The 13,744-nt window shown below is 43.4% G+C and overlaps 2 protein-coding genes across 7 annotated transcripts in view; one reads left to right on the forward strand and one right to left on the reverse strand.

Annotated features, from left to right (window-relative positions):
• Positions 1 to 45: 45 nt before the first annotated feature.
• On the reverse strand, positions 46 to 7,422 carry Ddx5 (DEAD-box helicase 5). Of its 4 annotated transcripts, none has more exons than XM_031352222.1 (14): positions 7,167 to 7,263; positions 6,545 to 6,730; positions 5,231 to 5,396; positions 4,761 to 4,857; positions 4,534 to 4,667; positions 4,370 to 4,435; positions 3,759 to 3,900; positions 3,503 to 3,663; positions 3,247 to 3,419; positions 2,785 to 2,895; positions 2,455 to 2,516; positions 2,310 to 2,369; positions 795 to 1,019; positions 46 to 614 (listed from the first exon to the last, which is right to left on the reverse strand). In XM_031352222.1, exons 2-14 carry the CDS (start codon positions 6,586 to 6,588, stop codon positions 208 to 210), a joined length of 1,848 nt encoding a protein of 615 aa, XP_031208082.1. In that variant the 5' UTR covers positions 6,589 to 6,730; positions 7,167 to 7,263; the 3' UTR covers positions 46 to 207. The 4 variants fall into 4 exon arrangements, with proteins under 4 accessions (XP_031208082.1, XP_031208081.1, XP_031208083.1 ...); XM_031352221.1 differs by lacking the exon at positions 7,167 to 7,263 and adding an exon at positions 7,049 to 7,159; XM_031352220.1 differs by lacking the exon at positions 7,167 to 7,263 and adding an exon at positions 7,284 to 7,422 and having other exon boundaries at positions 104 to 614.
• Positions 7,423 to 7,507: 85 nt separating this feature from the next.
• Positions 7,508 to 13,744, forward strand: part of Cep95 (centrosomal protein 95) — a 31,826-nt gene continuing 25,589 nt past the window's right edge. For 2 of the 3 annotated variants that reach the window (XM_031352215.1, XM_031352214.1), the window contains exons 1-3: positions 7,508 to 7,647; positions 9,014 to 9,142; positions 11,187 to 11,294. In XM_031352215.1, coding sequence (XP_031208075.1) covers positions 7,629 to 7,647; positions 9,014 to 9,142; positions 11,187 to 11,294 — 256 coding nt within the window. In that variant the 5' untranslated portion in view covers positions 7,508 to 7,628. The remainder of the gene's footprint in view (positions 7,648 to 9,013; positions 9,143 to 11,186; positions 11,295 to 13,744) is intronic. The other variant, XM_031352216.1, reaches the window with a different exon arrangement.

Raw genomic sequence — 13,744 nt, forward strand, 5'->3', positions numbered from 1 at the left:
CATTTTCTAGTACAAAAAAAACCTAAAAATTGTTTCAGGAATGTAGAGAAATATCCAACTTAAATAGCGAAAAAAGTGCACCATAATTACTGCTGCACTGCAGTCATTTCTGCATTTCCCATGTTTCTTAAATAACTATCTTGTCTGATAACACACAATATAAAGAGCAATTATGAAAAACAGACATTTACATATACTTCTAAAGTCTTATTGAGAATACCCTGTTGGCATTGGATAGCCAATCATAGGCGCAGCAGCTGCGGTAGCAGGATATGCATAAGCCTGTTGGTTCATACCATTGTGCATATTTGCAACATTACTTCCATATTGCTGAGTGCTATCATAACCGTTCTGGTAAGTCCCTGTTGGGTTACCAGTCCTAAAACTGGTCTGTATACCAGCAGATACAAAATTACTTCCAAAGCTCCCATTGGTGTAATTTGCAGCACTGTAAACACCATTCTGAGTTTTAGCCCCAAAATCTCTCTTAAGCAGACTAGAGTAGCCTCTGTCATAGTTTTCCCTGTCTCTAAAGGTATTAAATCCACCCCTTTTGCCTGCAGAGTATCTGTCACGACGATCATCCTTCATGCCTCCTCTACCCCTGGAACGACCTGTCAAGAAATAAGTGGAAATTGATCAATTTTATCTGTGGCATAAGTGTGCTTAAGATAGGAGAGTTAGATGGCTCTACTTATGCTGAGTCTTAAGTGTTTTTAGTCATTCCTCTGATCCCACTTCATAGACGAGGTGACTGCCAACTACCCGACAGAGCTCTTAAGGAAGATTCTTACCTGAACCTCTGTCTTCGACCAACTGAAGCAACTTGGGATTAATTGCTTGATTAGCTTCCCGAAGCACAGAGATAAGGTCGCTCACTTGTTTTATGTTATTAGGTGTAAAGAAAGTGTATGCTGTGCCTGTTTTGGTACTGCGAGCAGTTCTTCCAATTCGATGAATATAATCCTCTGAGGAGTTAGGGTAGTCATAATTGATGACAAATTTCACATCTTCCACATCTGTAAGGTGTTGCAGTGTGGCAAAATAGCAATGTACGGAGTTTTGCACACCACAACAGCCAGACCAAAAATAAAAAGTTAGACAATTGTATTCCCAAGAAGGTACGGGCTGAAAAAAATACAGTTAAAATGGTTATCCATTTCCTGTAGGAACACCATTGAGGTAGAAAAAAGGAGAGGGCAGGGAAAAAAAAAAAACACCCCTCCCAAAAAAAACCCCAAAAAACAAAAAAACAAAAAAAATTGCACATGTCAGCTGTCTTAACACCCACCCACTGACAGCCTATCAAGGGAATGTGTGTTCTCCTTAGCACATTCCCAAATTGACAGTCCCCTTACAGATCATCAAGTGACATCTGAATGCTTCTGCGCAGTAGGGCCAATTAAAAGTTTCACAGCAATCTCTTCATGTGCTCATTTTTGAGGACCTTTAAACAAAAATGTAAAGGTCCTTTGCATTATACTCATCAGAAGTTCAAAATTCTGGCCACACTGCTTGTCTTGCCAAGACCTTACAACTGCAGCTGCAAGAAAAACATACCTGTCCCCCAAAAGTTGTTTTAATGCACTGTGTCTCGTCTAGGCAAGCGCTTCCAAGAAGCCAGGATTCACTTGAGAATGTGTCTCTCTCTGGCAGGTCTCGACATGACGACTACTGTGTAGGTGAGGGAGGAACTTTCAAGGCACTTTCTTTTCCCACTGACTATGTGTGAGAAGTTGGTCCTGCTCTAGGTCTCATGTGCCAGTACTCACCAATTTGTAAAAGGCTTAGTACCTTTTAAAGCTGCTCTCTCCATTTCAAACTTGAACAAAAATTTCATTGAACATTGAAGTTTGGAAATATTTCTTCGACATTTCAGCAAACTCACTGAAACTCAAAGACCCACAGATCACAGTGAACAGTTTGAAACAATGTTGTACCATGGCAATCATGCAAAGCATGGGACAGATGAAATACCACGGCAGTGAACTGTGAGGTAACTTCCATTTTTTTCCCCCGGAGAGAACAGTTTATGGGGCAGAGGTGGTATGTTCTGCCCTTTGAAGATTACTGGCACACTTTCAGCTTTTCACCTCTCTAATCGACTGGAAGCAGCCAGCCGATCACTAGTCCTCCATCCCCCTCGAGTCCTCCGATTGTCATGCCTAGGCCTTGCCACAAAGACTGCACCTTTATGTGAAAAAAACTTAGAAAAAATGCAGAGGTTAAAGAAAGCAATAAACTTTCTTTAAAAAAAACTACATGGAGATCTTCTGGGAAACCAAGCCATGAATCGAGTTTGTACTAACCTAGCCCTCTGGAGGCCACATCGGTAGCAATCAGAATAGGAGCTTTTCCATGTTTGAATTCTATAAAGACAAATGGTAAGCCATCATTAATGTAAGCAAATGTTATCAAGCTACAAACTAATCATATCTTATTTGAAATACATACCATTTAGAACCCAGTCACGTTCCTGCTGACTCTTGTCACCATGGATGCCCATGGCAGGCCACCTATATTAAAAATTAAATTATCAGTACACCCAACTTAAAACTCTATCCAAGAATCTACCAACATTTATCCCCACTGCACACCTCATCTAGGTCAAGTGCTCTTTCTCCGGCTAAGCATTGCAACCCAGAGCCTACTACAACAGTTACTAGAAATAATTCAGACAATTACTCCTATATTATATAGCACATGACTCCTGAAACACACTACTTCTAATCAAAGTACTTTTGCCTTTTCCTAAAGCCTGCTTTGATTTAGTAAACCACATACCCATCTCTCCTCATTTTTCTGGTAAGTTCATCACATCTTCTTTTGGTTTCAACAAAAACAATGGTTTTATTCTCCTTCTCACTCATGATCTCTTCCATCAGACGAATAAGTCTAAAGCGAAGAAAAACCATTTTTAAAAGGGAAAAAAAAAATAAACCAAATCATAAACCCTGTTTTTGTGCTTAGTGAACTAATTAACTAACCACTATCAACATAAGCCAAAATGACAAAAGCACTAAGCCACCACAACACCCAAATAGATTTTCATAGATTAGTGTACCATTTTGTGCATGCAGGTTGAAAAATTCGTAGTTTTTTCCTCATGCAAGGCAAGCACATTTTAAAAGCACAAATTTTAAAAAGAACATATAGCACACTACCTTAATTTTGAGACAATTTTCAAAACTGATTACTCTTGTATAAACAAGATTGTCTCAGATTTGTTAAAACTTTTAAACTTACTTTTCATCCTTTTCAACATCATGACATACATCCACAATCTGAAGAATGTTATGGTTTGCACTCAGTTCCAGTGCACCAATATTGATATGAATATAGTCTTTCAGGAAATCTTCAGCAAGCTGTCTTACTTCTTTTGGCCAAGTTGCACTCCACATTAGTGTTTGCCTATCAGGCTGAAGATTTAGGGAAATAAATTAGACTTCAACCCAAAGAGCAATCCTAGAACTGATTTTTACAGTAACTTAAGGATACTTACTCTTATTTGATCCACAATTTTCCTTATTTGGGGTTCAAATCCCATATCAAGCATCCTATCAGCTTCATCAAGGACAAGGTAAGTTGTTCTTCTCAGATTGGTTTTCCCACACTCTAAAAAGTCAATCAGTCTTCCAGGTGTTGCAATACAGATTTCCACACCTTTAATTAAAGGAGCAAAGAGGAATAGATGTAACTATAATATAGAAACCTCTCATCTCTGTCAGTGACAAAGAGCACCCTTTATGGTTACATACCTCTTTCCAAATCACGAATCTGTGGTCCTTTGGGAGCACCACCATAGATGCAAGTAGACTTCAAGCGACAAGCTCTGCAATATTCAGCAGCAACCTGCTGCACCTGCTGTGCCAGTTCTCTAGTTGGTGCCAGCACCAAGCACTGAGTTTGAAAAAAAAAAAAAAGTGTTCAGTATCAACCCATTTACTAAGATGCTATCTATGCCTCTGTGTGTGTGAATAGGAATTTAGATGGTCACAAGCCTTTTTTTTTTTTTTTTTGAGACAGGGTCTCCTGCCATTGAAACTGGCCTCCAACCCCTGGATTCTCCAGTTTCTACCTCCCAGGTACTATGCTCAGGATAAACAAACACCAATTTGAGTAAACATTTTACATTTACTTTTTGTGTGTGGAAGCTCATGTAGAAACCAGAGGGCAACTTTGGGAAGTTGGTCTCTCCTTGTAGGAGTTCATCAAGCTCATAACAAGTATCTATTGTTGGCTGATCCAACTTACTCTCTTTGGATCCTAATTTTAAATGGCTAGTTTACACTGGTAGCCCCATTTTCCCTATATAAAACAGTCAAAGGAGTTCTTGCAAATAGGATGGGAAACTTAGAATAATACTTACAATAGGTCCATCACCTCTCTCTAGGAATGGCTGGTGGTTTATGTGTACAATGGCAGGCAGCAAATACTAATGAAAAGTAAAAACAATAGAAATTGGATTAAAACAGCTTAAAAGTATCTACGGGTCACCTCTCCCACAATTTATTTAAAGTTTTCCTAACTTACAGATAATGTTTTCCCAGATCCAGTCTGAGCTACTCCAACCATATCCAATCCACTGAGAGCAACTGGCCAGCCCTGAGCTTGAATAGCAGTGGGCTCAGTGAAGTTCTGCCTTGCAATCACATCCATTACATTCGCTACAACCAACAAACAATACCATTTTAACAAATTTACAGGCAAAGAGGAGGGGAAAAAAAATGAAAGGGGTAAAGATGAAAATTAGTCCTTACCAGGAAAGTTTGCTTCATAAAAATTCAGAACAGGTTTTGGACAGTTGTGACCTCTAACTGTAATTTCCTTGCTTCTTCTGTACGTATCTACCTCTTGCTGAAAAACAAATGACCTCAGTCTCAGATCTCTGCGAGCTATACGACAAGTTCCCTATAGCCCAATAACATACTTAAACATACTCAAATTCTTAAACATACTCATTTCTAAAAATCTGGACCCATAAACTCTATACTTAGCAGAAAAATTACTTTATTATATATTAAAAAACAAAACACTCACATAGGCTGACTAGCCTGTTTCCCCAGTAATGGGACTAAAGTACGGCACCATTACACAAGAAAATTTCAACTCCAAGTGTACTACAAGTACCTCTCCAAATCATTTGCATGGAACCTGTTTAAGTTTCCATCTAATTGACTAGAAGCAGTTACTGAGTTACAGTATGAAGAAGCCACATCTAAGTACTCACTGCAGTGCGCCTTGCCAAATCAGGGTGTTCCTGATAAAAATTCTTCTCAAATTTGGGCAGCTCATCAAGATTCCACTTCTTTTTAACTAGTTTCTCCCCAGGATTTCCAAACTTCTTTCCAGAGAGGGGTCCTGTTCTACTCCCTCCAAATCGAGGTGCACCAAACCTACAAAAAGAAAAAAAAAGATTAGACACATTGTGAAAGAGTTCTACATGAACAGGTTTGTCCTCACATTTCATTTACTGCCTTTTGATCTGAGCCAAAGTGTGCTTCTGGACTCCTTCCCAACTGTCATCCTAAAGACAGCCACTACAACTAGCCAGCATTTCTTTTCTGAAGTCCCAAGCACACTCTACTGAGGCCAAATAACACATCGTGGATTTATCGGGTCACAAACCGCCCAAACGACTCAAGTTCAGATTACAAGGACAACAGTTAGGGCCTCCCATCATCTCTCCCTACAGAGCTTAGGAATTAAGTATTCAGGAGCTGGGCAAGAAAGGAGGAGCTTAACAAGGTTGTTTTTGCCACCGTTTTCATCAAGGGACCCAATTTTAAAGAAATAACGGGACGGAGCGGCTGAACGAAGATAGCACCGCGGGGCAGCGTAAAAGGGGCACGGGCGCCAGCGAGCCGCCTTTAGGGAAAGGCCGCGAGCGGCTGCAAATCAAGGTAACAAAATTATGTAACGCGAGAAAGAAAAAGAGGAGGAGTCGATGGCAACCGGGGGAGGAGTCCCGGCCCGGGCGGCGTTCCCGCTGGGGCGGCGCTTCCTTCTTTGTCTCGCATTTCTCTCTGCGCCACATTTTCTCGACGCTGCCATTTTGAGCTCCTCCGCCGGGCGGGGTAACAAAGGCGCCGCCGCCATGTCCGAGGCCGGCATTTTGTGGCTGCGGTTCAGCCACATGGCTGAATCCGCCGGCGTAGGCCACCCTACCGGGCACGGAGAGCCTTGAGAGCGCCCCTTCTCTTCCCGGGGGAGACCAGGGGCCCCTAAAACACCCAACGAAAGGTTGCGCAAACAATGCCCGGAGCCGCCTCGAAGGCGCGGCGCTCGCCGACCTCAAGCACTCCTCCACACCAGCCGCGACATCGCCCGGTCTTTCAAAACAAAAACCGAGCTTTAACCTAGTTATCAGAAGCGTCGCCTTTGACTTTTTTTTCTCTAAACCGGATGTGTGGGGGGAAAAAAAGCGGCCTCTCTTCCCAGAAATTAAAAAAAAAAAATCTCAGGGGTCGGTTGGAAAGCTGAGCCTCGACCGCGCCGCTCTCCCATCCCCCACCCGCCCTGACAGGTCCCTTGTCACACTCACCCTCGATCCCGACCGCGGTCTCGGTCACTAGAATAACTCGACATGGCGTCAATGGTGGCGGTGTGCGGGCGGAACCCAGCGGAAAGGGAACCCGGTTGCGACGAGTCGCTGAGAGGAGGCCTCGGCGACGGCGAAGCCTTTGCGGGGGCGTCACCAGCGGAGGGACAGCGGTGTCGAAGGCCTGAGCTGCGAAGGGAAGGGCCGATGGAAATGAATGAGGTGCCGGCGGCGTCCCGGCAGCCGCTTTTATAGACTGGACCGCCTCTTCGCCGCGAAGCATGCTGGGAGCCGCTCTATGACCTCATCGCCCCGCCTCCCGGCTCAGAGGCCCTCAACGCCCGCTGGCGTTCGGGAATCCGCCATGTTCCCGCCCCTCCCCCGGCGAGCGGGCGGGCGGGCGCTCCCACCCAGGCGCCCGTTTATTACTTGCTTCCCGACCGGGTGACACCACGAGAATGCCTCGTCCCACACCCTTTTGGCCCCACCACCTTCCCGTCTTGCTACCCTTCAAACAAGCCGCTTCCCCGCGGCCAGCCGGTCTTTTAAAATGGCCAGCAGCAGCCCTTCCTCTGACTCTACTTAAGAGATGTTTACGTCTCCACGACTCCCCCACGCCCATTACCAAAGAAGACTGGGGAGGCGGAGCTTGGCGGCGTCACGTGATTGTACCCCGGGGCCGGGCGGGTCGCACTACTTCCTCGCTCGGCCTCGGCGGAGGAATACAAAACCACAAACTCACCGGAAGCGCGGCTCCCACGCCCCCCGGGAGATCGGCCGGGCTTCTGGGTGATCTGGCTGCCCTGCCCGCCGATCTGAGAACCCTTAAGCGGGATCTTGTCCACGGGGAATGGTATCTGGGCCCCGCAAACTGCCGCCGAAGCGCGTGCTGCGAAAGGAAGTGCTTCTCTGATGACCAATCAGCGGCGAGAAGCCGTTTTAACGTCCCTCCCTCTTCCACCCCTCCTTCCCCACTCTCCGGTTTCCACCCCCTCCGACTCCCTTCGGCTCTACCGAGTTCGACCCTTCCAGGACACCGTCGCCCGCGGTCTCGTCTTGGAGTCCGGCCGCGACCTCTCATGGCAGTATGGCCAGCTCCGAGGCTGGTGAGTCTCGGCCTGGAGCCCTAAGTCTTTTTGCACGGCAGCATTCCGCAAGCCTCGGGCTGAATCCGAACCGCGTCGGCGCTGCTGGAGAGGCTCGTGACTGTAGCGCACTAGTTGCAGTCGCAGGGGGACTCTGAATTTAGGGTCTCAGGTTTCCAGGCGAGAAACTGAGAATTGGGATGAGACAGGAGCTCGCTGACGAGGCCGGGACACCCGCATCCTGTCTTTACCGAGCAGTCAGGATCTTTCATGGATCCGAATTTCTGTGGGGGTATCCAGCCACAGACTGTCTCTCCTTCCCCTTGCTTTGTTTGGACTAAGGTGGAACCTATATATTGATTCCTCCCACCCCCTTTGAGGCATAGCACTCATAAGTTCTTTTGATGCCCCCTAGAGTAACTGGCTTTGTCTAGTACTGCCTTTCAAAAGCCAATTGATGCGGTTGTCTAGGACGCTTTCCTCTCCTTTTCAAGACAGCATACAAAATGGTTGTCATGGCTTGGTCAGCTGTGCGAAATGGGCATCGGGAGGAGGGCATAATGGGCATGACACATTCAGACTATTGTCTCCAGAACGTCTGTCCATACTGGAAATGTGGCCAATTCTAAAGTGCTTTCTAATACCCAGTCACTTCAGGATAGAGATGTTCCTAGCTTTTGGAATTATTGCTAAAATCCTTAGCCTTAGTCTGCACTATCTAGGGGAGGGCAAGGGCTGTTTTTGGGAAACAAAGGGGAGCTTGATTCGTGTTATTAATGTGCTAATTTAGAGCTTAGCAGTATGGGTTTTTTCTTTCATTTTTACCTTCGTATACATCAAATATAATAAAAAGGAAAACTAACAAATGCATTAGTGTCAGTGTTGTCATTTTTCAAGTTCTTAACAGCCTAAATTAAGCCATTATTTAGGCACCAGAGAGATCTTAACTTACACAAGATAATTGGGTAAAAACATATCTAAAACTATTGGGAATTCTGAACCCCCTCATTAGTTTCTAGCAACTTTTAGATCATCATTTACAGCTGTCTTATGACATTCGTGGTTACCTATAAATTTATTGTAACTAAAAACACCCATGTGAGTATAAAAATACTGATAAATAGGATTTTAGGTTGCAAGGATAAGAGTTAGGTTGGCACAGCAGTTTTGACTGCAAAGGAACTAGCTAGCACCGGAAATCATCCCAAAAAATCAAATACATCTTTTGAAAACTTGCCTGGTTGAGTCTTCGAAATTTCATAACAAAGTCTTTGTCTTCTATGGTTTTCAATGTATATTCATGTGCAGCAGTGATTTTTAAATGTACATATATATGGCTTTCTCTATTGCTATTGAAGACTGATTTCCCCTGCTTCTTCCCCAACAGAATGGGTAACAATTGCCAATCACCTTCTTTTTAAATGTCACCTACACCTGAGGATACACAAGCTTCAGGACTGTTGTGCTCATGTTTTTGTTGCCCTTTATCAGTCGATTTTGGGAGAAAAGGTACCAGGTAAGGGTACTGAAAAGTGAGAAGAAGTCTTAGGGCACAGGTTCCTTTGACATAGAATTTTGTTTCCCTTTCTTTTATTTTTATTATTTCTTTTTTCCTGAGACAGTGTTTCTCTGTGTAGCCCTGGCTGTCCTGGAACTCACTCTGTAGACCAGGCTGGCCTAGAACTCAGAAATCCACCTGCCCCTGCCTCCCAAGTGCTGGGATTAAAGGCGTGCGCCACCACTGCCCAGCTTGCTTCCCTTTCAACATCTAATTTCTATCCAAATAGTGGCGCAAGTTGCTTTAATGCACATTGTGGACCTCACCCATAATAATAGCCAGGACTAAATAGTTTGGCATCTATTTGAGTTAATCCCCATTTGATTCAGTCTTATACAGTTCATTCATGCCTTTACAGACATTATTTCTGTAACTACCTTCAAGATTCTAAATTTGAGTGGGCCTTGGAAATTTATTGGATCTTACTTAGCTACTGATTATAATTAACATGACAGTGAAGTGTGTTGGCCAGGCCGGTCTACATTAGTGAATTCTAGAGTTACATAGACCTTGTTTCCAAAAGAAGAAAAAAAAATGCTGTTTGTATTTGGTTAACCTAAGTTACTGAGAGAAGACAGCTAATTCATGCTGTAGTAGTGCGTGCCTTTAATCCCAGCACTGGGGAGGCAGATCTCTCCACAGAGATGGGGGCCAGCCTGGTCTACAGATCGAGTAAATAAAAACAGCCAATAAATGTGACTTACTGTGATTACTCATTTTCTCTTAGGTGCCAGATCGTTTATATGTGTCCGCCGTTAAATATCACAGACTTATCCCTTATCCTTGTAGCCCTTGTCCTTAGATTCCACACTGTTCTTTCCTTTGGCTCTAACAGATAAAGCCAACAGATAACTATAAAATGAGTGCCCTCCTTCTCTCCCCACTATTAACTTGAATCTGTGTCCTCTACCTTTTTCTACGTCTAGAATAAGGGTGTGGCTTGGTGTTGTGGAAGCTTGATAATTAGTTTCAACTGTCCAGGGTTCACTTTTTTTTTTTTCCGGTTACTGTTTCAAGACAGGGTCTTTCTCACTGTGTATCCTTAGCTGTCTGGAACTCACTCTGTAGACCAGGCTTTACTTGAACTCAGAGATCCACCTGCCTCTGCGTCTCTCTGCATTAGGATCAAAGGCATGCACCACTATACCCAGCTCTAGGGCCCACCTTCCATACCAGAGAGACACTTGGCTTGCTGCTGAGATCTTTCCACACTCTCTCACGTGTGCTTTAGCTTTTATGCCAGCTATTCCCTGAAGATGCTTGCAATGGCTTATGAGAGGCCTATTTGAGCACCTACTGTGGTTTAGTGCACTTGATTCTTGAGACAGTATTACTGTGTAGCCTCGGTGGGCCTAGCACTTGCTGTGTGGACCAGGCTGTACTTTGCCTTCTGAATGAGTGCTGGAATTAAAGGCATGTGTCACCATGTCTAGCTGATTTGGGATTTAATTTTTTGCTTTATTTTGCCAAGGAAAGCAGCTCATAGTTAGGGAGTTAAGTATCTTTTTGATTGTTTTGTTATGTTTTTGAGACAGGTCTAGATTTATAGACAAGTGTAGTCACAAACTCATAATACTACCATAGCCCCTCCAGTGCTGAGATTATAGACATGTGTCATCATGCACAGCTTGATGCACAGCACATGTTTTCATTATTAGATCGTCTTATTGCCTTGAATATAGGGGTCTCTTTATTCTTCACATGGTGCTTCCATAAAATATACTCATGCATTACATGAAAAGTATCTCACCATACATACAAAGTGTTAAAAAACAAGTTCCAGTCAATAATCAATACAGACTGTAGTGCATAGTATTTAGGCTCCTTAAGTTGTTTTGTTTTGGTTTTTTGTTTGTTTGTTTGAGTTGCTTTTATAGCAGTAGAGTTTACTCAGAAGCTTAGTCATAGGCTGTTTATGACAAATATAAATATATGTATTTATATTTTAAAACTTGGCCCCTCAAAGATCTAAAACAGTGTGACTTTGCCTCCCACCCCGCAGACCTCATAGCCATTCCCAGGAGTCAAGAAGATGAGGCCCATAATGTACAAGCGGTAATTGATTCACTGGCTTTGGATTACCTTCAGGTCAGCCTGTCTCACATAACAGGTTAGTACAGAGCTACCCATCAGGTAATGACATTTTATTAAATGTTAGACTCTTAGGTGCTGTTTAACCAAGTCCAAACAGGAAACTCTAAGACTGAGCTACAACAATCAATGTCTGGTTAGGCTACCATGAGGGTCCTGGAAAACTGAACATGGAGTCAGAAATGTGTTGTACGTATTTCTTGGTTTTTATTTGTTTTCTTTTTCTTTTTTCTTTTCTTTTTTTTTTTTTTAAGATTTGTTTATTATTCTATGTAAGTACACTGTAGCTTTCTTCAGACACACCAGTAGAGGGCGTCAGATCTCATTATGGGTGGTTGTGAGCCACCATGTGGTGGTTGCTGGGATTTGAACTCAGGACCTTCGGAAGAGCAGTCAGTATTCTTAACTGCTGAGCCACCTCTTCAGCCCTTATTTGTTTTCTTGAGACATGGTTTCTCTGTCTATCTCTGGCTGTCCTGAAACTCCCTCTGTAGACCAGGCTGGCCTAGAACTCAGATCACCTGCCTGAGTGCTACATAGAGAAAACCTGTCTCAAAAAAATCTGCCTCCCAACCCCCTCAAAAAGGTATGTGCCAACATGCTTCTTTTAAAACATAATGCTAAATGAATATTGTAGTTAAAGAGACACCTAAGTGTCCACAATTAGGGGCTGATTAAATGACAGTGTATTTATTAATGTGCATTGGTGTTTTGCCTGCATGTATGTATGTGGGAGGACATCAAATCATGTGGAACTGGATTATGAGCTGCCATGTGCGTGTGGAGAATTGAACCTGGGTACTCTGGAAGAGCAGCTTTAAGGCTAACCACAGAGCCACCTCTCCAGCCTGAGGATATTCTTTTTTTTAAGAATTTATTTATTTTATGTATATGAGTACAATGTAGCTGTTTTCTGATATACCAGAAGAGGGCATTAGATCCCATTACAGATGGTTGTGAGCCACCATGTAGTTGCTGGGAATTGAACTCAGGACCTCTGGGAGAGCAGTCAGTGCTCTTAACCTCTGAGCCATCTCTCCAGCTCCGAGGATATTCTTAATATACAATTTTCACATTACAGAAGATAATCTTCAGTGTATACTACATTAGGAAAACTAGTCTTTGTTGTGATAGATCATGGCACATGCTCCAGTGTGTTAGAGCAGATGTGGAGAGAGACTGTATGTTCTTGACTGCATTCAGAAAGACTTTCTAGAAGAATATATAGGAAACATGTTACTCTGATGACATCAAATGAGACCTTCATGGATTCTGAGTGAGACAAGAATTGTCCTTGAGCAATTTTAAAACTTAAAAAAAATTTTTTTTTTTTTTTGAGATTTAGTTTATATGTCTAGGCATTTTGCCAGCAGGTAGAGGGTGCCAGGTCCCCATTGGAACTGCAGTCACAGACAGTTTGAGCTCCCATAAGGGTGTTGGGATTGAACGCAGGTCCTCTGAAGAGTAGTCAAGTGAGTTTAGCCACTGAGCCAGCCCCAGGTCTTTGAAACTGAACTGTGGTATGGGGGAGGTTTCTCCAGCCCCAGGTCTTTGAAACTGAACTATGGTAGCTATTTAACCCAGCTGGGGACCTAATTTAATTGCTTTCTTATATGCTTGCCTAGCGTATAGGAGGCCTGGTTCAGTCTCTTAACCCCACACTCAGACACAGAGACAATTTCTTAGACTTTTCCCAGAATAAGACTGGATATAATATACTGCATTCAAAACAAAACATAATACATGTATTCGAATTAAGAATTCTAATAAATGAGTTCAAGCTAATGAACAATGGGAATCTTAGAAATGCCAGAGTATAATTTAATCACAAAGCAGGCTTATAATGTTGATTTCTTCATTACAAGAGGCAGGTGTTTTTTCTGTTCTTTTGTTTTATTTTTTTGAGACAGGGTTTTTTATATAGCCCTGACTGTCCTGGAACTCACTGTGTAGACCAAGCTGGCCTCAAATTTACAGGGATCCACCTGCCTCTGGCTCCTGAGTGCTGGGATCGAAGAAGTACACCACTGTGCCCAAGGAGTAGAATGTTAAGATAGGTTATATCTCTTAATAAACAGGCAAGAGCCCGCATTGTGGCATTCTAATTCAGTTCTACATGAGGAAATGGTGTTGACCAATTGGGAGGAGTGGGTCAATTGGGAGGCTCCTTGTTCTTGTAGTAGAACTACTGTATGGTCTGAGCAAGGACAGTTGCTGGCTTGTTTGTCTTCAGACAGTGTATCACTGTGTTGTCTTAGTTGACCTAGAACTCACAGAGATCCAGTTGCCTCCCTATTGCTGAGATTAAACCTGTGTGTCACTGCATCCAGCTTCTTTTTCTTTTTCTTTTAAAAGTCAGATTCTCAAATTGTAGCCTGGTCTGACTAATGAGCCCAGGCTAGCCTCAGACTCCTAGCAGTCCTCCTATGGCAGTAGCCCAGGCTGGCCTCAGACTCCTAGCAGTCCTCC

This window comes from Mastomys coucha, unplaced genomic scaffold (assembly GCF_008632895.1).
Source record: "Mastomys coucha isolate ucsf_1 unplaced genomic scaffold, UCSF_Mcou_1 pScaffold5, whole genome shotgun sequence".
NCBI lineage: Eukaryota > Metazoa > Chordata > Mammalia > Rodentia > Muridae > Mastomys > Mastomys coucha.